General features: G+C 32.4%; 1 protein-coding gene across 2 annotated transcripts in view; it reads right to left on the reverse strand.

The window, feature by feature from the left end:
- LOC129959506 (anoctamin-8-like) overlaps positions 1-24830 on the reverse strand; it is an 86834-nt gene that overhangs the window by 9584 nt on the left and 52420 nt on the right. For both annotated transcript variants that reach the window (XM_056072372.1, XM_056072380.1), the window contains exons 9-13: positions 21629-21781; positions 16875-16911; positions 8834-8943; positions 7500-7660; positions 1201-1372 (exon numbers count right to left, since the gene is read on the reverse strand). In XM_056072372.1, the coding sequence (XP_055928347.1) occupies positions 1201-1372; positions 7500-7660; positions 8834-8943; positions 16875-16911; positions 21629-21781 (633 nt within the window). The remainder of the gene's footprint in view (positions 1-1200; positions 1373-7499; positions 7661-8833; positions 8944-16874; positions 16912-21628; positions 21782-24830) is intronic.

Genomic DNA, 24830 nt, shown 5'->3' on the forward strand with positions numbered 1-24830 from the left:
TTAATAAGGGTGTTGAAATTAATTTTAATTGATGAAACTAATTTAAAAATAAACTAACAGGTACATGCACAGTAACGGTTTCATTATTTATAGAGTTTCAGCGTTATTTCTAAGAAATGCGGAAACATTTGGTGGTTTAAATGGTGTTTTCCTTCTAATAAATTATGGGTTTAAATAAAAAGAAAATATCTAATTTCATTCCATTCTCTCTGCGATAGTCAATCTTGGCGACCAGCTGCTTAGCAAGGAATATTATTCGCGTTTAATTTCAATTAAATCTTTTATGCATAATTTGACTTTTATGGTTGTCCAAAAACGTATTTTTAAAGCATTATATTGCGATAGACGAAAAAGCCGAGACATTTTAATATCCTTCCTAATGACTGCTCCATTTATTATGCAATGAAAGTTTCTAATGTAGTCCTTACTAATGAAATCCTATGGTATCATAAGTTTCCATTAAGAACTTAGGGATCTTGGGATTCTATCTTCGAATTGCGTATTGTCTTTCGAGGTATCGCCACTCCACTTTCTTAGTCATGCGCAAATAATAAACAGAAATTTATTTCTTTAGTTTTAAACAATGGAAAACAAAGCATGTAAAATGGCTTTAATTTTATTTGAAACAATGAAAATTATGCAGAAATATATAATTTAAAAATGTATTAAACATTCAAGAAAAGTTTGCATTGCAATTAAATTAATTAAAAAGACAATTTTTTTTTTACGGTATAATGGTATAATGATCAGTTATTTGCAATAATTCTTTCGATGATTGCTGGCATGCACAAATTCTGTTATGCTCAAAAATAATTAAATAAGTAAAAAAAAAAAAAAATCAAACGTTATTCATGAATAACTTGGTGAATCAAACATTATTCATAAATGACTTGGTAAATCAAACATTATTCATAACTTAGTGAAGCAAATATACAAAAAAATAGCACCAATTCTAAGTTAAATAAACGCCTTCATCCACTGCTCACTTTTTAAAACTTTTTATGGATTTTAAAGAGTTTAATGCCTTTTCGAAAACTTTTTGTCGTGTTAATAATATCCATAACTTTTCAAATTAGTAACATTCACTGATAATTTTAATTGAACTTTCAACTGCTTGATTTAAAGTTAATTTGATACTGTTTTCCTCGAAATTTATTTCACAAAACCCTTTTAAAGGAAAGAGAAAAAAAACTAAGTTACCATTAGATATCCATATTGTATGACTTTTTCGGTAAATTCACCGAGCCTGAAATCTTCTGCGGAAGGTTTCATCATTTCTCTGAGTAGATAACTTTGCTTAGAGATTCCTTCGTCAGTGGTGAAATCATCAATTTCGTTCACTTTGCAATGGTGAAGGGCTTTTTTCAGACATCTATTGAGAGAAAAAAAAAACGTTATTTAAAATCATGAGCAGTAGGAAGAAAATATACATTTAAATGAGACACACACATCTGCAGACACAAATAGCTCTTTATCATTTAAACAGATGTGCAGTATTAGCAGCTAAAAGAACAACTAATTCTTTTTTCGCCTATTTTTTGATCATTTTTTGGGGGGTACTAGCTGTTTTAGACAATTAGTAACTTTGAGAGAAATATTACAATCTTACAACTTTTGGAAAGCCGGAATAGCTTGGTTGGTAGGGCGTTGAATTCATGCCCCTAAGGTTGTGAGTTCGAGCCCCGCCGACCGAAGACTCTCCGTGTACATGGTGGCTGGTGCACGTACAAATTTGTTGCAGCAACAAAGTCCTCCAAGTCGAGACAATACAACTGGGGGTACAGGATCAAAGGTGATCGTTCTCTGATTCAGGTCTAAATTACTATCTGTGAATGAAATGTATGAATAAAATCCGACCATGAAAAGGGCTGTGACGCATGAGTAGTTAAGCCGTACTCTTGTCCCTAGATGGCGCTACTGAAACAAGAGACGCTTAAAACCGCTGACTTCGTCGCAAGAGTCATAAGCAACAACAGCACAATTTTCGAAGCATTAGGACAGTTTCATTTCTTGCATTCATGCGTTTTCCTGATCAAACTCTGTTATGTCTTCTAAGGTTTGAACTTTAATATCAAACCAGCGGGAGTGGTTTCCCCAAAACTTTCTCGCATAATCTCTAACGCACTCGTCATGTCAGAGAATGCCTTAATTGACATCGGTGTAAAATAGTTACGAAACATTAACTTTGGATGTAAATTTAGCATCTATGATGAATCTTTCCCGTCATACTTGGAGAGTTTTTTTGGTGATTAATCTCTGGCATGTGATTAGTATTATCCAAAAATCGGATTTGCGTTTTAGACACGTTTTTCTCAACCGATTGAAACAAACATTTGACACAAAATTGCACTTATAGTCATAAAATACCATACAAAATTTAATATATCTAAGTCATAGCGCTTTTTAATTATAGCGTTTACATATATCTGAAAAAAACAGGCTTACAGACTGCCAACCCGTGGTTGGATTTGGTTCAAAATTTGAACAGGTGACTATATTATAGATGTTAAATCAATGTACCGACTCTTATCTATCTAGTTCTCTTCGTTTCGTATATGGATGTTCTTCGCTTTACTTATATTCTAACAGCCGGACAGACAACCTTTCTTTGAACGGATGTTGCTCAAAATCTGATAGAAATCTGCAAATTTGGTGTAAAGATCGTGCACCAAATTTCATCTGTCTAGCTCAAAGCGTTTTTGAGTTATTTTTGTCACAGACAGACGGACATTTACCAAAAATGTGTTTTTCAAACTCAAGAAGATTAAAAACGTGGAGATTCCTCAAACTCTAGTTCGAATTTTTTGACGATTACTATACTTTCTCCATACTAAGCACACGAAAAATCCAAAACTAATGATGCGGAAATTATATTCCTGAGCGTCAGCAAAGTTGAACTATGAACATAAAATAGAACAACAAAATGATATATACCGGTTATATTTCATTGTTGAATATAAGTACCTCAAAAGAAATTTATATACATAGATACAATAAAAAAGTAAACTTGAAGAATACCAATAAAGACATTTAATATCATCGAATAATCTCAATTATCCAAATCCCTATCAACTGAGCTTTCTATTAACCCAGCCAGTACCATAAAATCGAATTGGGAATTCATTTATTATTAATTTTTATTGAATTTCTAAATCGGAATGACAAGTTTTACTTTCTCTTATGAGGCCGGGATAGTCTGGTTGGTAGAGTGTTAGATTCGCGTCCCTAGGTTGCGAGTTCGAATCCCGCCGGCGTGCTTGGTGGCTGACGCGCGTATAAATCTGTCGTGGTCACAAAGTCCTCCATGACGAGAGCAATACCACTGGGGGTACTGGATCAGGGGTGATCGTTCTCTGATTCAGGTCTAAATTACGATCTGTGGATGAGTGAATAAAATCCGCCCCGTAAAAAGGGTTGTGACGTATGTGTAGCTAAAGTCGTTATCTTGGCCCTAGATAGCGCTACTATAGAAATAAGAGGCGCTCCCCCTCAGGCTTAAATCGGCTGTCTTCGAACAGCGGGCTTGTCCGTGGCAAGTGCCATAAGAAACAACAACTTTCTCTTATATATATAGTATAGAGATAGTATAATAATTGTCAAAAAATTCGAACACGAGATTGTGACGAATGTCCTCGTTTCAGAACTCCCTGAGTTCGAAAAACACAGTTTTGGAAAATGTCCGTCTGTCTGTGACAAAGATAACTCACAAACACTTTGAGCTAGACAGATGAAATTTGGTGTACGATCTTTATACCAAATGTGTAGATTTCTATCAAATTTTAAATCTGTTTAGAGGAAGTACGTCTGTCCGGCTGTTCGAATAGAATATAACACGATAATTACAGAACGAATAGAACTCGATAAATAAAATTCAGTACACAGATTTAACATCTATAGTGTAGACACCTGTCAAATTTTGAGTCAAATCTAGCTACGAGTTGATTGTCGGTCTGTACTTTTAGAAACATATAAACGCGTTAATTCGAAAACGCAATGACTTAAATATATTAAATCTGGTAAAGCATTTTGGGACTGCAAGTTCAGTTTTGTGTCAAACTTTTGTTTCAATCGTTGTGAAAAACATAACTAAAGCACAAATTCGATTCTTGGATACTTTGAGCGCACGCCAGGGATTAATCGTCAAATACCTCACCAAGAATGACACGATAGATCCAGTAAAAACACTAAATTCACTCCAAAAGTGAATATTTCGTAACTATTGTATGCCAATGTCATGTAAGGTATTTTCTGCCATAGAGTTTGCCAGAAAGTTTGGGGGAGACCAGTCTTGCTGGTTTTTAATAAAGTCAGTTAATAAAATCAGTCATTTTTCTATATAGACAATTTTCGCGATGCGAATACTGTACAATAGCGTTAAAGGAAAAAAATGCTTCATAGCTAAAAAAAAAAAAAAAAAAAAAGGTATTTATTAAAGGAAAAAAATAAAATAAAAATGTAATCCCATTCTCCAGGATTTCAGTAGTGATGTGAGCAAATTCCTTGCACTTTCAAGAAAAAGGGAACAAAACTAGCACAGTTTGCGAAAATGCAAAAAATAAATAATAATAATCTATACTTATAATAAAGCTCAATGTGCGTGTGTGTGTGTTGGCGCTCTACAGGCCAGACGGTTTGACCTACAACTACCAAATTTGGTGCCTGCATACCTTGGAGGTCGGGATTGTGCACCTGGGGTCCTTTTTATTTTGAACTTTTAATTAGAATTTTAATTATTAATTAAAAACTAACTTTCCCGCCAAAAACTCTTTTCATTTACCCATCGCCAAATGAGTAAGGCTTCAATTTTTTCCCCCACGCTAACGAGGATAGGCTTAACACGCTTTCAAACGATTATTTCAAACGATTCTGTTTATTTTCGTAATGTTGGATGCATTTAAAATGAAACATTATTAATTAATACATTTTTCGGATTCATTCTGAAGTACTTTTGAATTAAAATAAAACAAACTAAAAATTCTATTCTGCATAGCGTTGCCCCAACTGGCGTAGAAAATTCAAGCATTTGCGATACCGTAACTGGCGTTGAAAATTCACGCATGCGCATTGTGTTGTGATTGTTGACAACAGATTTACTGTTTTGTTTTATTTCAGGTACACACTGTAAATGAAATGTTTTAGATTAGTTGTGTGTTTTTGTAATTAAATTGTGAATTGCTGAAAATGCGTTCGACCGATTCTGTTTATTTCTTTAATGTTCGATGCATTTAAAACTAAACATTGTTAATTAATAGATCTGTTCATGATGAATCAGAGAAAATTTTGTTGAAAAATTCTTGAGATATTACATAAATTAAGAAAGATATTCTTTAGTTTAAATAAATGCTCAGTGACTCTGTTTGCAGTGATCATATTTTTAAAAAAAATGCTTTGTTACAGTAAAAAATGGTCTTATATTAATTGCAGTTTATCATTTCCACTTTAATTTAAAGCATAAAGCTAACAGAAAATTAGAGATATTCATATTACGTTATGGCTGAAGGCCTTTATAATATTATGAGTGAATTATATGACTTTCAAAATTTGAAGTTTTAAAATATTTTGATGAAGAAGCTATTAAAATAAGAGTTACATAAAATCTTTAATTATTAAAATTTTAACGAGCATTAAGATGGGCGAACCGGCTGGTCGCCAAAGGCGGCTAGTAATAAATAAGTTAAAAACGGAATCAATAGCTTACATGGATTTTTTTTATATAATCGGTCGATCCTTGAGTTTTTAAGAATGTTATACCTAATAGTACTTGTAGATTATTTAACTATTTTACATTTAAACACTTTTACTAACTTTGTATGTTTCAGATTTCTAAAGACGGAATTTTGCCATCAATTTTTCTTCCAATTCTTCATGTGTTAGTTTTCTGAAAGTTTATTCAGTTAGTTATATCAATAGAATAGGTCAATAGAGATCATAGAATGATTTAATAATTTTAAAACTCTTAATTATCAATTTATTTATTTATAAATGTATTTCTCATAAGAGGAGTTATTTGGAAATCAATTATAGAAAGATTAATTTTTTAGATTCTATAGTATTTATAATCAAGAATTATAAAATCTATTAATGGCTAAAAGGTAGAAAAAAAAATTTAACATGTTTTTGTTAGAGTAATAAAAAGAAGAGAATAAAATATTTGATTGAAAATTCAGTAATATTTAAAGAAAGTAATACTTAATGTAATCCCAAGGAAAAAATTCTGTATCTTCAATAAATTTTAAAATATATTACAAATAAATTAAAATTCTAATTTACATAAAATATTTCAATCAAAATCTCGTAATTCTATGGTTGTATTTTTGCATCCATATTTTCGATAAAAAATAATTAAAAGTAAGATATTAAGAAAATTAGAAGGTAGAATTATTCTTAGAAAAAGAGAACTAATTCGAACTAGAATATTTAATATTCTAGTAGAATGTTAAAAACAGATTATGCACGAATTAGAATATTTATTTTTTGAAGTTAAAAATATTCGGATGTAACTTCCACTCAAAGATGAAAATTTATATTATTGTTTGGAATATGATACGAACTTCCAAAAAAACGCCCTCTGATTAAAAATAATTATTCACACTCAATGTTTGGTTAAGTCTTGTGTGCTTAAAAGAATAAAAGTATCTAATCAAATAACTTCCGAATTTTATCATCAGGTAGCGTTAGTGATTATTATTACGCACGAAAAAGAAGGAATAATTCTTTTAATAAAGAATCTGAAAGAAGAAAAAAAAACCGGAAGTAGTAAAAAGGCACAGAAAACAACATAAGAAGGCTATAAAGCCACAATAAATACAAAGTTCCAGCCATTCTTATGTAAAATTTAAAATAATAATAAATGTGAGTTCGATTCAAATATTCTTAAAGCTTTTCTTTTTGTGCAGATTTTGCTGTTTTGGTTTCTATTTCCGGAATTTTGATAAAAAAAAATATTCTTTCTTTTTAATACACTAATGAAAGCGTGTTTTTTAATACAAAAAGCCTTTTTTTTAATATTTAGTATTATTATTTAAATAAAGAATAATGAAAAATCTTATCTTGAAGAAAGAAATCAAGAGTTAAAATTTAATTCCTGTTAACAGAATTTTTAACTATCTAAAATGGTTATGGTCTCAATCTGTCCGAATAATCTAGATACTGTTATATATAGAACTGAATTAATACAGTCGACCACCCCGCCACCACTGAACTAAGCAGTATCGACAGGATTTGTTATGGCCGACTGCTGTCCTTTGCATAACCCGTCCATAACACTGGCCGATTCACCAAATGGATATCCTCTTCAAGGCAGTTGGCCCCCAACCACAAAGTGGCCAATCTCTGACCTTCCTCCTCGTCTTCTTGTACACCTATCGTCCAATTAAATGAGGAGCAGGCCGTCACAAAATTCTCAATATTCCTCCAAATTCCCGTTTGAAAACTAAAAAAAAAAAAAAAAAATCCAAACACTTAAAACTTTCAAATAGCTGGTGAATTAATAGACTCACGGGAAAATGACATCTTTGGCAAATTTTGGAAATGGTTTGACGATCATCAGCACTAAGAGTTGAAAGGACAACAATGACATACAATTGTCATTATCTTTATGTCCACAGTTATCTGTGTATTTTTTGTCCAGTCCTAAGATCCCTTTTGGACCTCCGAAATCCTAAACAAAAGGAGAAAATTAGCAATGTAAGTTATTGCCTAAACAATTTCAAATACAAAATTACTATTAATACATTTAATCATTTTTATGTAACATACCATGGCTCCGATGCTATCATTTACATGATAAAGATGGTGTTCTCAACATTTTAAAGTTTTATACAATTTTTTTACGAATCAAAAATATATGTACCGTAATAAAGGTATTTTTCCAATTAAGAATCAATGTATCATAAATGAAATATTTATAATAAAAGAATAAAGCTTTTTAAATTGATACTATTCATTAGATAAATAAGTAGAGAAATTTTCACATCAGAATAAAATACAGATATGCAATGTATTATAATAATGCTTTAGTAGCAAATATTACGATTTATTATTATTAATGAGCATTAGTACAATTATTGGGCCTGTTTCATTATGTATACAGATTAAGGCTCATTAATTCATTAATAAGAATGTCATATTCAAGTTGAAATCGTGTTCAATGTTTGTTTTTAATTATGATAATGGAAGAAAGTATAATTCCATAAATATATAATTTGTTGAAAGGCATTAAACATTTTATTGCTTTGTCGGAATGTATACTTTCATTTTTTTTCTTTTTAATCGGAAATTGCAGAAATGATCCTTTTTGAATTTATTCATTAGACATCTGCCATAAAAATATTTTAAAAAATGACCTCTTCCTTGAGATAAAAAATAATATTGCACAGAATCCTAGCAAATGGTCTGTGGGCGCCATCATAAGGGACAACAGTAAAAAAAAAATGATGATTAATCTAAAAACATAAATGAATCATAAATATTGTATCAAAATTTAAAAAAAAATGCTTTCCAAATTCATTATGAATATACATTAAAATGTTTACAGTAAAAGTATCACAAAAAATAATGTAATATATCATCAGTAGTACATGAACCATAGTTGACAACCTTTGCAATAAAGAGTGCTACATTCATTTTAAAAATTTATAAAAAATTTTAAAGTATCACCAAAAATAACGCAATATAACATTAGTAGTACATGAACCATAGGTTGACAACATTTGCAATAAAGCGATCCACTTTTTTAAAATTCTCAAACGAGCTTTTAAATAAATATAAATTATTATATTAGAATTTTCAAAATGATCATAAAGATTTTTAAAACGTTTTTTCAATTACTCACTTGTCTGAAAAATGCTGTATAAAACAATGATGCATAAGTATTCGCAAACTGAAATGCAAACAGCTTTATTACCAGGGCATCGTTGTATTCACTTTGTGTTTGATGGTTCTCTGGAAGAAATAAGAAATAAATTGCGCATCGCGCGAATAGATAAAAATCTGCTGGCTTTCTCTTCGACATTTTTATGAATTTGAACAAAACAAATCTATCTATAATCTGTGACCAAACAAATATAAAAAACTGTGATAGTCCAAAAAAATTATTGTACCATTGTATTCCATAAAAATATTCTAATAGGAAAGGCTTTTTCCATTAATAGTTTACCACTAATTTTTAGTTTTTTAATTTCGATGTTTTCGGAAGATAACTCATTTGAAACTTCACTTAAAGTAAATGATTCTAGCGCCATTTAAAAATCCGATTAATATAGCAAGCACATCAATAGAATTGAAATTACTACCACTTTTTTAGACTATAATTTTAAGCATAAAAGTTTCAACAGATAAGATTACATATAGGAAAAAATGTCGATAAACAAAGATATATCGGTTGATGGACGAAATCTTGCAATAAGTCATTGGAAAAATGGAAAATCAGGTCGCTGTATAGGACATATCTTGAAGTTGAGTAAGTCGACTATTTTTAACATTATTCACGTGTCCAAGAAAGCAAATAGTGTTCAAAACAACCAAAGATCAGGGCTTCCAAGGACATTTAATGAACGTGAAGAGAGGTGGATTGTGAAAAAAGTTCATTTTAATTCAGAAACTAGTGCAGTAAAATTGACTCTGCAATTTAAAAGTAGGTTCGGAAAATCTATAAATCCTGAAACTGCCAGAAATCTTTTAAGAAACATATATCATGGCAGAGTACCTCAAAGAAAGTCCTACATTAGAAAAGCAAATCGACAAGCTAAACTGGCATTTACTAAAATGTTTAGCAGATTGGGATGAGCGAGGATAGACCTGGACCTTGTGGTTCGCAGTCCAGTAACATAGCCATTATGCAAAAGCAATTGCTCGTGCAGCGTGGTTGTTAACTGGCTTATATGCTATTCACCACAGATTCTCCCTCCAGTGAGTCGGAGGTGAGACGAACGATATCACTGTTGAGTGGTGATGTATTTTAGCTGTTGTCTAATGGGCCTGTACCCAGTTGAGTAGCGAGTGTGTGTGGGTGAGTGGTTGCTTTCTTCAAGTGAGTCTGACGACTTTGGTTTTTGCTGCGTCAAGTGAGTCTGACGACTTTTGGTTTTTGCTGCGTCAAGTGAGTCTGGTAATTTTGGTTGCGGGTAGATGGCGCCACAACAGCTGTACGAAGGTTGAAGGTTCATCGTCCGAGGTCACCAATTTAAACGGTTTGAGATGCGCGGGGATAGAACCTGGGACCCTGTGGTTCGCAGTCCAGTAACATAACCATTATGCAAAAGCAATTGCTCGTGAAGCGTGGTTGTTAATTGGCTTATATGCTATTCACCACAAATGTATGTAAAGCAGATAAAAGAATTTTGGGAAAATGTAATTTTTGTTGACGAAAGCAAATATAACATTTTCGAATCGGATGGCAAGCACAACATTTGGTGGAAATAAATACAGTTATGCATGTCAAATATTACGATCTACTGTCAAATATGGAAGTGGAAATCAAATGGTTTGGGGCTGAGGGGCTAGCACTGGTATCGGGAACTTACATTTTATTGATTGTACAATGAATAAACATATCTATCTTTACATTCTGAAGTAAAATTTGAAGCAAAGTGCGAGCAAGCTGGGAATCTCAAGACATTTTAAATTGTACCAATATACTGACTCGAAGCATAGGACACATCACTGATATTTGCAAGTAATGGATCCTCCAACACTGTCCTAGTGTTATTAAGACTTTTGCACAAAGTCCAGATCGTAATCGCATTGAGCATGTGTGGGATTATTTGCAGCCAAAATTATATGAACATCAAATTTCTAACAAACAGGATTTAAGAAATCATATGATCGAAGAATGGGCCAAAATCGATGGATCATTTTTCAAAAACATTTGTCCAATCCTTCCCAAATAGACTACGAGAGATCATAAAAAGCAAGGGCGGTCCAACAAAATATTAACTTTTAAGTTTGCATTTTTTTTCTTAATTTATTGAAAAGTGTCTTAATATTTTTTGAGTACGTTTTTTTACTTGATTTCTTTTATTTTCAATTATAACAATAATTGCATTAATATTAGAGTTTTGTTTGAATTGTTATGATTTGTGTATATCAAAATAAGATTTACTTCTTTGCTTTGGTTTCCTTTGTATAAGTAAAATATTATGATAAAAAATCTGTGAACATATACTGCCCCAATACTTTTTTGACAGACTGTATATATGTGTATATAATTTTCGTCTACTGTTGTACTGTTGCGGAGTTTGAAAATATCTCCTTTCATCTCCTGGTTACAGACACAGTGTTTTTATTCGTTGCGGATAATTTACCGTCACCGCTCGCAGAAATCAAACACACGGCGCAGTAAAATTTCTGTCGCCTTCGTATCTCAACACACCGGAGTTTTTTGTTTTTTTTTTTAACTGCGCGAATAAACCTAAGCACATAAATAATAATTATGCTGATTTATTATTTTCTCCATTCAAGGACCAAATTGACGGTTGCTGCTAACGTTTTCTTCCAACCCCTTTTTATTTTGTATTTTTATTGCATTTTGTTTCTCTTAATGGATCGCTATTAGTTTCAAGCCGATTTTAATTATTATTTTTGATCTTCTTCTTCTTCTTGCGTACAGCCGACCACCCCGCCACCACTGAACGTAGCAGTATCGACAGGATTTGTTGTGGCCGACTGCTATCTTATTATTTTTGATCTGAATGATCGTGGAAATTATGAATAGAGAAGATCCCATTACAAGGAAAAAAAACTTTTAATGAAACTATATATTTCCATCTAAAATGTACAATATATAATATTTTTTTTTCTTTCATAAACATTTTACCAATGTACATGAGATTTTCTACTGTAAATTTTGTTAGTTAATCTGTGACAGTCATATCCTAGATACTGTTATGCGGATAATAGCCTGTCCAGACGGGTGCATCGTCTGTTTTTTGAAATAAAAATCATGCTACGTATGCAACATTTATCTTTATTGAAAACCAATAATGTAAATATCAAAAAGTCCAACTTCTGTAGCAATAATCTGTTTTTTAAAATATTTGGTTACACATCGTTTCCATGGAGTCTGTTATTTTCAAGCATAATGGAATATATTTATTGATTTCTGATACCAAATACAGTTTGTCCACGCATATGTAATAGAAAAGAACAAGAACAAACAATTTCCAAGTTTTCTCCTATTATCAGAAAATGATTTTATGTAAAAATTCTGAGCATCAACCACAGCCATAAAAAATGCGAATGATGCTTAGCTACAGTAATCTATTTCGAAGGATATTGAAAACAATGAATGAATGAAATTTGTTCTTTCTTCCACAAAAATACTTCGAATCGTGGTAGTAATGCTATAAATCTGATGAGATATGATTTCATTATATAAATAATTATAATTTTGACAAAATGTTTATTAAATGTTTTATAAAATGTTATTAATTTTTAAAATAAACTATGTATTCTGATTATTTGTAATTAAAATATAATAAATATTATATTTAATATATCGTGAACATTTGATGTAATACTTTATTAAATTTTGATATCAAGTTTTTACAACATTAAGTAATTATTTATGTAAGAGAAAGACGCAATGCCCATCCATAATTATTAAAAGTAAGTAAATTTAATACCTTTAAAACCAATGTTTTTTCCAATAAATATAAATTTAAAATATTTAAATTCAAAGAAACTTAATTTGAGACTGTATTTTATTCTTTACTTTTCAATATACTAATATAATACCGGTTCTTTAGTGATAAATTTCACAATATCAAGAAAGAAAATTGAATATGCAAGGTGATTATAATTAAAGTTACGATTTCAAAAATTGATAGTTTTAAAACTGCCGGTTAGAATGACTTGATGTTTTAGCAGAACAATCGGGAGGCAGGAATTTTGTTTGGCGAAGGGAGGGGGGGGGGGGGAGTTCCAAAATGTGTCGATAGATGGCGCTGTCAGGGGAAATACCAAAAATGGATTCGTTAAATACAGGAATATTGTTAGCCAAAAAGAAACAATAGAGTTCAGGGGTTTGCTAAAAATTTGTTAGCGATAAGACAAGAATAAGAATACATGTTTATAGCTACAACAGTGATAATGGCAAAAAAAAAAAAAGGGCTTCTTGAAACAAACACCTTACTGATGGGTGGTTAAGGCATAAGTTCTTCAATATGCCTTTCGTCTTGTTCCACTACTAACTGGAAGCGCAAAACGGTATGCTTCATAGCAGATCGGAGGGCATCTGTATTGATACAATGGATGTGGTTTGTGATGCTTACCTTCAAATTCTCAATCCGCCTGTAAACAACATTCTTCAACCAGTACCCCCAAAGCAAAGAATCACACGGGTTTAAGTCCGGGGTACGTGTTGGCCACGTTGTTGGAAAATGGCGGCATGTGATCCTATCATCTCTGAAATAAGCACTGAGCAGCTGCTTCATAGGAGTAGCAATGAGCGGAGGAGCGCCATCTTGCATGAATATTGTGCCATCCACATACTGACGCTGCTGATGTGCCGGAAAGTTATGGTTACGTAAAAGTGCTTCATACCGCTTGCCAGTAACGGTGCAGGTAACGGGACCCGCAGGTTTGATCTCCTTGAAGAAAAACGGACTGACGATAAACGCTGTAGTTATTCCGCACCACACAGTGATCTTTTCAGACTAAAGAGGTAATGGCTGTAGATGGAACAGATTTTCGGTCGCTCATATCTTACAATTTTGCATATTTACAGAACCAGGCAAATGGAAGTGAGCTTCGTCAGTCCAGAAAATGTTCCGCGGCCATCCGTTGTCCGCTTCCATCCAGCAAGAAATCGTAGTGCAAAAGATTCACGTGCTTCCAAGTTAGCAAGTAGTAACTGCTGCACATGAGTTATCTTGTACGGATAACAGCGCAAGGGGTTCCGTAAGACTTTACGCACCGTGCTGATCGGCATATCCAACATTCTGCTAACTCCCCATGCATTGCTGATTCCAGCATCACTGTTAATCTGTTTTTGTAATGCTGTAGCCACATCTTCCCCTGCCGCAGCCGAAACTGGTTTCCTTCCTCTACCTAGTTTCACGCCAAATGAACCGACCTCTTCGAATTTAGCAATCATTTTTTGCAGACCATTTATGGTTATTGGACCCGATTTTATGTATTTTAATGTCCGAAACTTACTGATAGCTGTAAGTTCACAGTCATCGTTCTTATAAAAAAGCTTCAAGAGCAGAGCGCGATACTTCATAATCAGAGTCATGATGAAACATTCAGGCAAAGAGCTGATACTCTGCATTTTTGTGGCAGCTATTTGCGGTGCGTATGCCACATATAAGTAATTCGCATATCTCCAGATAATGTAAACCTTGATAGCGCCATCTATCGGCATATTTTGATTTTTTTTCTTTCACCAAACAAAATTCCATTATCTCACGATTGTTCTGCTAAAATATCAAGTTCTTCTGACCAGTAGTTTTAAAATTATCGATTTTTGAAATCGTAATTTTAATTATAATCACCCTGCATATTTTGAACGCCTTAAATTTGATCTACTGTTTTGATATCAAGACTACATCACAAATTTCATTTCTTTTGCTAGTTAAAATTGTCAATTTGAACATTCGCACACCAAGCAAACAAGCAACAAGCTATTGGCAGATATTCTACAAAATTAAACACAGGCAGTGGCGGAATTTGGATAAGGTAGACTAAACGGCATCCTAAAGGTACTAAGTTCAGCAGGACTGCAGCTATTGATTAACCAGTTGGAGTGATCTACCCAAAACTTTCCTGCATAATCTCTAATAAAGGTGTTATCCCTCATCCCTCGGAAAAAAAAATTGTGGACCTTTGATAGGGTCGAAAACACTTTGCATGGCATTGGCATAAATAGTAACGAATTAGCGTGAATTGAGTATTTTTTAAAAATAAATCTGTCATAAGATTCTAGTTTCTTTTGGCGATTAATCCCTGGAATGCAGTTAATAGTATTCGAAAATAAAATTTATGTTTTAGACGCTTTCTTTCCTACCGATTGAAACCAAAATTTGATCCAGAAATATAATTATAATCTCAAAAATCCCATACCAAATTTGATGCATTTAAGTTATCGTGTTCCAATGCTTGTGAAAGTACCGGCCGACAGACGGTCAACGCTTTAACAGATTTGGTTCAAAATTTGATACAAATCTACATTTTTGGTGTTAAATCTGTGTAAATCTGTTAAATCTTCTTTTTGCAGTTATCATGTAAATTTATATTTGGAAGGCCGGACAGACATCATCTGAATGGATTTTGCTCAAAATTTGATAAAAAAATATATAAATTGACTTTCTTTCATTATTAATCGAATTTACATTATTAAACAAATATTGAATAAATATATGTATTATTTCAATCATTGGGAGTGGTTCCCCTGAAACTTTCTGGCATGTTGTCTAAAGAAGATCTTATCCCCTCCCCCCTACATAAAATTGTGGATGTTAGGGAAAGTAGCGAATGCTTTGCATAGAATTGGCGAATATTAGTTGTGAAATATAACATTTTTACTGAATCTGTCGTGCAAATATGTATTTTGAGAGTTTTTTTTTTTTTTTTTTGCTGACCGAATGAAACCAAAATTTGACACCGAACTACAGATGAAGTCATAAGACCGAATTCCACTGATTGAAGTCGTTACGATTACATACATGCGGAAGTTAAGACCAACAGACAGTCAACCCTTCAATAAATTCGTTACGATTACATACATGCGGAAGTTTAGACCGACAGACAGTCAACCCTTCAATAAATTCGTTACGATTACATACATGCGGAAGTTAAGACCGACAGACAGTCAACCCTTCAATAAATTCGTTACGATTACATACATGCGGAAGTTAAGACCGACAGAGAGTCAACCCTTCAATAAATTTGTTACGATTACATACATGCGGAAGTTAAGACCGACAGACAGTCAACCCTTCAATAAATTCGTTACGATTACATACATGCGGAAGTTAAGACCAACAGACAGTCAACCCTTCAATAAATTTGTTTCTAAATATGATAAGAATTTACATTTTAGATGCTAAACCTGTTTACCATATTTTATCCATGTAGCTCATTACGTTTTGAAGTTAACGTTTTCATTTGTATTTGAATAACAAGACAAACAGATTTCCTTTGAATGAATTTCGTTCAAAATTTGATAAAAATCTACAAATTTGGTCTATATATCAAATTTTATCAGTCTAGCGTAGAGCCTTTGTAACCTATAATGTTCTTAGACAGACGGGGAAAAAAATGTGTTTTTCGAATTTAGGTTGGTTTGAAATGTGGAGATTCGTCAAAATCTCGCGTTCGAATTTATTTGACGATTGCAATACTTTCTTTATACGAAAAATTAAAAAAGTTGCTTGGTTTAATGAATTTTATATTCATCATTGGGAAAATGACTTTACGTTAGTGAGTTCTTCTCGATAGTTCAAAAGTTTATATAAATTTAAATGAAAATATGTTGAAATACTAAATACTTCAAATATATTTTTAAACATATTATTTAATTTGAAATGAATCTTATTTATAAAAACAGAATTTTGCAATCGATATTTTACTTATTTCCTTAAGTGCCAGAATGTTGAAATATTGTGCAATTCTATGTTCTCGATGACAATGCACCATTTAAATATTTTAGATATTAATTATTAGTTGATCATTAAACTTCGATGCCTTGATAGTGAGTTTGAGAAAAACTTGATATCAGATATAAAAATTAGAAAAAAATGAAAAATGAAACATTCTGCTAGTAAAAGTATACTTTCATAAACAGTTTTAATTATTATTTTATATCAGTGCATTTAATTTTCTTACTATAATATATTTTACTTCTGAATCTATATTGAATCGAATGTACTTACCCCATTCAGTGAGCTTCACGGCGATGAATTCATAAATCTGAAATACATAATACTGTTTAGTTAATTCGGACAAAAAATACAATTATGTCAATTAAAACCATAGATTATACACACAAACCCTTTTTCCCTTTCTAAACTTCCACATTTCATCAGTGGGAAACTTTCGATTCCCGATAAAAAAATTTTTTAAAAAATCCTACAACATGAAGGTTAATTTGGTTGTAAAGAGGCTAATGTCCAAATCTCCCATTTAAAAATTCTGTCATCTATTATTTCAAAATGATGAATGCAGTAAGAACTTACTAAAAATTAAAAAAAAGTTAAGTAATGTAAAAAGTTTAATTAAGTAAAGAATTTTGAAAAAAAAAAAAAAAAAAACTCATCTACGATCAGATTAACCACCTAGGGCTGTTAGGTAAAAAGGAAGCTCCAAGCAAGTCCATTAAAAACTTTATATTCCTAGTTACCAAATAAATAAGGTTTGTGAAAAATTCTGTGAAAATTATAAAATATTAGGATAATATTGATACTTATCAAGTATAATTGATCAAGTTCCTGTTTTTCCCATTGCATTAACTTAATTATTAGAATATTTATAAACATAGAATCTCTGCTTCAATAATCTATGCAAACGTGAAAGATTAGGCAAATTGGAATTACAACTGATAAAGAAAAATATTTTTTCGTTACAGACGAAAATAAATTATTAACATATTAAAAATGTATTGAAATATGAAATTAAATTGATGAACTTATTAAAAGAGGAGTCTCATAATGCGTACTGTTTAAGGCCACAAAATACTTAAATCCGCTACTGAATTTATCAAAAATATAGATATTAAAACAAATTCGTTACAGTTTCCGGAACTCATAGAAATAATCTAAGAAATTAAATAAATATATTTTTATATACTTTTATAATTTTATATACTTTTTAATATATTTTATATTTTATGTACTTTAATAATATATTTTTAATTTTTGATCAATATTTAGGAAAATTTCTTTGTTATATTCATTGTAGTCTAATTTCTTCATAGATCTATTTTCAGCATCTCACGCTTTTACTGTTTTATTTTCAAATTCATTTTAAATTTAAATTACCTTTTTGCTTTTTAATTCACTAATAAAAAGAGAACGTTTGAAACCTTTTATGTTTATTATTTTCTACTTTTTGATCTCGAATTTATTTCATAATTCGTTATTATAAATATTTTTAAATGATTTTTAATTTATTTAGTTTTAAATTCGATTTTAATACAAATTTAAGAAGACAAATTTCTCAAATTTTATAATAGATGGCGCCATGAAAATTGGATCCAAATGAGTCGATTAGCTGATAAATAAGTTATGAAAACATAAATTTATTGAGCTATCATCTAGAACACACAAAGAAAATTTTCAGATTCCTTATGCATTAGGAAATAAATGAAACATTAAATGCAAAAATGCAATCGAGTTGCATGAATTTATTAAAAATAGTTTTCAAAGACATATCTATTTATGTATTAAAGTTTTTTTTTTTTTTTTTGCTTTCACTATTTTTCACTATTTAGTATTTGATTTATAATTAATTATTATATTTATTATAGAATTTTCTCAAACTACTATAAAATAATTTTGTTTAACAAATTTGCTGCAGAGGCGCCATTTGTATGCTACCGGAAATTCCATTAAATTTCTCGGAACTAAGCTCTGAAACTTTTAAAATGTTGTGTTCTCTTCAAGAACACAAAAGTGTACAAAATTTCAAAGTTACAACACATTAATAACTGAAAGAAAATTAGATTATAAAATTTCATCCTTGCAAATATGAGACATGTCAAGTTAAATAAAAGCGTTTAGAAAAGCATTTAAAATGACCAGTGCCTTCGTTTTAGAGATAAAATGAATAAAATTTGTTGAATAACTTGATTTACATTCGCTTAATAAATGTTTACTCAGAATAGGCTAAATTCAAATGGACTCCTTTCTTTCTAAACAAGGTAACATCCATTTATAGAATCAAGTGCACATTTAAGAGACGCTGTTTTCAAAATATGAATTAATCATTGTCGTTACTGAATATTCGGTATATACAAATACCACATCTTTATCAGAGCAGTAAAATGGCGATTGGATATTTATAGCCCATTTCCATAAGAACTGTGACCATGCTATTACATACATAAAAACTTGCGAGTGTTTGTGTTTGAACATTACTTTGTACGCTGATCATATGCATTCTTTATGTCTATATTGTTTTCTTTTGATTGAATAGAATGGCAATTTTCGCTTGATAATAAATGAATTAGCTTATAATATAAAGAACGCATAGGTGCGTATTTGCACCTAGTTTTTTCAGAAAGCAATTTTCTATACAGGTTTATTTTTCTTTGGGAATAGGAATTTCGAAGCTCTTCTGAATTAGATTTTTACTGGAATTTGATAACAGCTTGAACAGAAAACGGCGATGCATTATGAGATTATTTACGAACAGTTTTATTGAATATTTTTTTAGAAATAGAAATAAATTATAATATTTAGGAATGCAAACTATAGATACGCCATGCATGCATAAAATAATTTCATCTTTTAACTGGTAAATTAAAATTAAGTAAGTCATTCTTAAATGATAATTCGGTTAAAAATTCAATGAATCAAGAAACATTTCAAACATTTTATTAATGGAATTAAAAAGCCAACACATTTCTCTAACAGAAAATATCATCTAATTAGAACATAAAGAAAATGAAGCATATAAGTGGTTAAAATTCGTACATGCATGTCATTTTTAAGGAAAGGGTAATTACAGTTTTTACTACAATTCTGAAATTGCTACATCATCGAATTGCTTTAAGATATAAAATAACATAATGTCAGAGCATTTGTTCATTATTCCAATGTTCTTTGAATATAAACAATCAATAATTAACTATAATTAATTGATTGATTTTTTCATATTAGATTCTGTTCACATAGCAAGCTTCACATCAGAAAAATTTCCTTTTTGAATAAATGTTTGTCTGTCAGTCTTTATGTTTAGAAATATGGAAAAGCGATAGCTCAAAGACGCAGATATATCATTTTGTACCTGTAAGAGTTGTTTTGTGTCAAATTTAATCAAATTCAGTCGGCCGAGGAAAACGTGTCTAAAAAAAAAAAAAAAAAAAAAAAAAAAAAATCGATTTTTGCATACTATTAACGCCTGCTAGGGATTAACCGCCAAAAAACTCGCCAAGGATGATACGATGGATTCAGTAAGGACACTAAATTTAGGCCAAAAGTTAATATTTCGTAACTGTTGTACTCCAATGCCATGAGAGACATTCTCTGGCTTGATAAGTTTATTATAGAGAAGAGTTTGGGAGACTACTTACGCTGGTTGCTTTTTTTGCCCTTTCTACTTTTTTAAAATCAGCTCTAGACAAATTATAAATGTGGTCAATCTTAGATAACTGTACATAGATGGGAACATCATGTATGCATGTTAGAGATACAAGAAGAATGAAAAACAAATGAAATTAAACAAGACATCGTAAAACAGCTTAATAAATCAGTTTGTGCGTATGTTACAAAAGGTGTTCAAAATGTGAGCAGTTCGATTGCGATGAGCAAGTGTAGATTATAAACGATCCAGTTTCCTTTAAATTCATATGCAAACAGTGCTTGAAAAGATAATTTTATTTTATTTATTTATTTGCGAACATCGCCGCTCGTTATTATTATTATTATTTTAGTGTTTCTGTAAAAGACTTCGGCAGGTAAATTAAAAAGTAAGTTACTTTCAAATCTCCATTGTCTCCCGTACTTACTCGTCATTACTTTGAGTTGATCGTTCGTTTAATACTGCTGTTGTTTCTTATGGCACTTGCCATGGACAAGCCCGCTGTTACGAAGACAGCGCTTTTAAGCCGGTGGGGGAAGCATCTCTCTTTTTTTTTTTTTTTTTAGTAACGCCAGTTAGAGCCAAGAGTACGACTTTGCTACTCACGCATCACTCATTCGCTTGCACAACCCCTTTTTACAGGAGGGCACATTCACACATAGAACAACCATGCCCAAACCGGGACTCGAACCCAGGACGCCCAGATCACGGGGAAGACGCGCTATCCCTATGCCAGTACGCCGGCTCGCTTCATACTTAAACACAGAGCTAATGAATCGGAATTGGATGTGACTTTGCCTATCTGATAGCTACAATTGATAAGTAAATTAGCAGGGTTTATATATTCTAATATTTCTTATGAACGATCAGCCTAAGTATTAGCTCTTGTACTTGTGTCCGTACTCGTAGCAATTGCCGCTATTAATAGTGGTGAAATTGTATGATAGTGTCGTGTAATATAGCAGATGCAAATACTTTTGTTTTTATATCAATATTTTTAAATAATTCCTCCTCTTCAAATCCTATCTTTGATAAGTTCTATCTACTTTAGTAGCCTATACTGCATACTAATAGGTCTAGTGACTACCCATACTGAAAAAACCAATAATGATTATGAATTTTGCTCGCAACATTTCCCATACAAAAATAAATGTCTATCATCTCAAACTTGCAGAATAACATCATATTACTTTTTCTACAATATCCAGTCGAAATTTCACTTTAAGCTAAGCAATGTCCCCTGAACATTTCTGCTCACAAATTCGTACGCAAAAACGGTTTGAGTTAGATAATCTCGAACTGTTTTTAAAATTAGTTTGAACCCCTTTTGAATCACCCTGCACATTTTCAAGTTACACCACAAGGAGAAAATTCAGAAGTACCTTACCCTTCCTAATACCATGATGGAGAGTGTATTGAGGAGTGTGGCTATGATGGTGCCGTGAAGGAGATCACAAAAGGTGTCGTCGAAACAGAAGGAGATGGTCATGTACACGCGGTAGAGAATCACAGATGTAACGCTGATGAAGACCAGCATAACCTGTAGGGTGAGATTAAAGGTGAAGAGTGAGATTGGAAAACATATTTGAAACGTTTCAGATAATATATTTATATAAAATAAAATATACATTTTTATGAGTATATCTTGATAACAGTTTAAAAAATTATATAAAAAAACGTTCGCGTTGAAAATATTTCAGACATATACACAACGAACTTAAAATTTACTTCATACTGTTATGAATCTTTATCATTCCTTACTTTCGCAGTTAATTTTATAATAAGGAAGAGAGCATTTGCAGATAGATTTTAACATATGTTGAATGGATGCAGTGTCATTAAAACACCAACTTTGACGAATTGAAGGCTATTATGTGACAAAAAAAAAAAAAAAAAAATGAAGGTTTGCTCAAAACTACAGGAATTTTGGCGATGTCTCAATTAGGAGACGATACATAGGACATTCTAGATCTTTCGATGCCCTCTCACGGAAGCTATTGTGGTGATGTTCATGTAGAGTGTAGTATAAAGTATTTCATCGCCATTAGAAAAATAAACTCTTTATTACACTAACAACTATCCGAACATCCTGCTTAGCGCACGTATACACAGAACGGGGATTCCCCGGGAGAAGTAATAACATAGATTGTATTAGGGAAAGTAGATAGGTAGCGCTTTAGAATGACATGATTAAAGATGGCGCTACGATCACTACACTATAAAAGTTAAGGCGCACATATGAAAACTAGTCAAATGCAGGATATTATCAGTATAGGTTAAATCAGGACGACCACAGAGCGAGCGGTGGAACGGCAATTTTAGTGAAAAATATAATACCCCATTATCAAGTAAACCCTCTAACTCTGCATCATGTTGAAGCGACATTAGTTGCTATTACCCCCAGAAATAGTGATCCCATAACTTTCATCTCAACTTACGTCCCCCCAAGTGCCGACCACAACTTATTCATTTTCGACATCGAAAACCTGCTACAAATCAGTCCAAACCCCATCATCTGCGGTGATTTTAACGCGCACCATATCTCCTGGAATTGCACCCAAAATAACCCCAAAGGAACTGCCCTCAGGAATTTCGTCGATAGTGCAGGGCTTGAAGTCCTGGCGCCTAGCGAACCAACCCGTTATGGACCAAATTCCGCGTCAACAATAGACCTCACCATAATTAAAGATTTCCTCTTCCCGTATTACATTCAATCCCTACCTGAAATGAGTTCCGACCATAATCCGATAGCCCTCACCTTCTATTTCAACTATTCACTACCCGAAACTAACTCAAAAACTAGAGTAAATTGGAAAAATTTTGTTAATGATCTCAGAAAGTCGCACTTCCAAGTAAACAACCTTAATCACCCAGAAGGTATAAATAATCTGGCCGAGGAAATCGAAAACGCAATAGTGACCAGCAAAAATATTAACTCCCTCCCCATTAAAAATAACCAGCCGTACATAAACCCCCAATTAAAAAATTTAAATGCAGAAAGGAACAAAATAAGGAAATTGTACCAACTAAATAGATCCCCAGCGACGAAAGCAGAGCTTAATAGACTCAACAAACTAATAAATAAATTAGACAGTGAACTGAAAACCAGGGAGCTATCCGATAAGTTAGCCAGACTGAACAACGAGAACGGTGAGCTGTGGGCCTTTGTGAGACCCTTCAAGAAGAAAAAACACCACATTCCGACCCTTAATGGTCCGGCTAGTATTGCACAAACCGACCTCGAAAAAGCAAACTGCCTAGCGAACAGCTTGGAGACACAATTTAATCTAAACAATCTAAGCCATGAGGGAACCGAAATCGAGGTCGAAGAAACTTTAAGTCACTACCGCGACACCCAGATGGCGCCACTGAAACAAACATGCCCCGTATCTGAACTCCCGTTACCATCTGAAGTAATTGAAAACATCCATAAACTTAATGTAAACAAAGCCCCCGGAATTGATAACATCTCCAATAAAATTATTAAGAAACTACCACTAAACATTATCATGATTTTTACCCTGTTATTACAAAAGATTTTGGAAGTAGGCCACTTCCCAGCAAGATGGAAGACAGCAACGGTGGTTCCTATTTTTAAGCCAGGAAAGGACCCCACAGACCCAACCAGCTATAGACCAATTTCACTACTTTCAACCTTAAGCAAAATTGCTGAAAGTATCATACTCAAGAGGCTGAACACACACCTAATAGAAAACAACACCCTGCTCCCAGAGCAATTTGGTTTTAGACCTAATCTCTCCACTACACACCAACTTGTCAGAGTAGTAGAGTACATAACAGAAGGATTCACTAATAAACAAAAGACAGGTGCTGTCTTCCTGGATATACAAAAAGCATTCGATCGAGTGTGGATAGATGGACTAATTTACAAGATGATCCAAAATCGGGTTCCAGGCTACCTGATTAACATCTTAGAGTCCTATCTCACTGGCAGATCCTTTAAAGTCAGGGTACAACACGAATACTCAGACACAAAACTTATTAATGCAGGAGTGCCACAGGGCTCCAAGTTAGGCCCAGTACTCTTCTCACTGTACATAAACGACATGCCTAAACAGTTTGACACTATGCTATGTTTATTCGCAGACGACACAGCGATACTAGCCAGAAATAAAAATATAAACTATGTACACATCGCCCTCAATAGACATCTCAAAATCTTAGAGGACTGGTTCCTAAAATGGAAGATAGAAATAAACGCAAATAAAACCGAAGCAGTACTGTTTCACAAGGGCCAGCAGCAACCGAACTTTCCCAAAGTAAAAATTAAAAACAGCCTAGTGCCGTGGTCTCAGGAGGCTAAATATTTAGGATTAATACTTGACTGCAAACTAACTTGGAAAAAACACTTTTTATCTATTAAAGACAAGTTCCGAGCTTTATCCCGTAAATTCTACCCCCTATTAGCTCGAAACTCCAAATTGAATAGGGACATGAAATTGCTTATTTTTACAGCCTATTTGCGTCCAGTACTCATGTATGCATGCCCTGTCTGGGGTTATGCCGCGAAAAGCAATATTAAAATTATACTTCAACAATATAATAGAATCATCAGGAATATATGTAAA

Source organism: Argiope bruennichi, chromosome 2, assembly GCF_947563725.1.
Source record: "Argiope bruennichi chromosome 2, qqArgBrue1.1, whole genome shotgun sequence".
Classification (NCBI taxonomy): domain Eukaryota; kingdom Metazoa; phylum Arthropoda; class Arachnida; order Araneae; family Araneidae; genus Argiope; species Argiope bruennichi.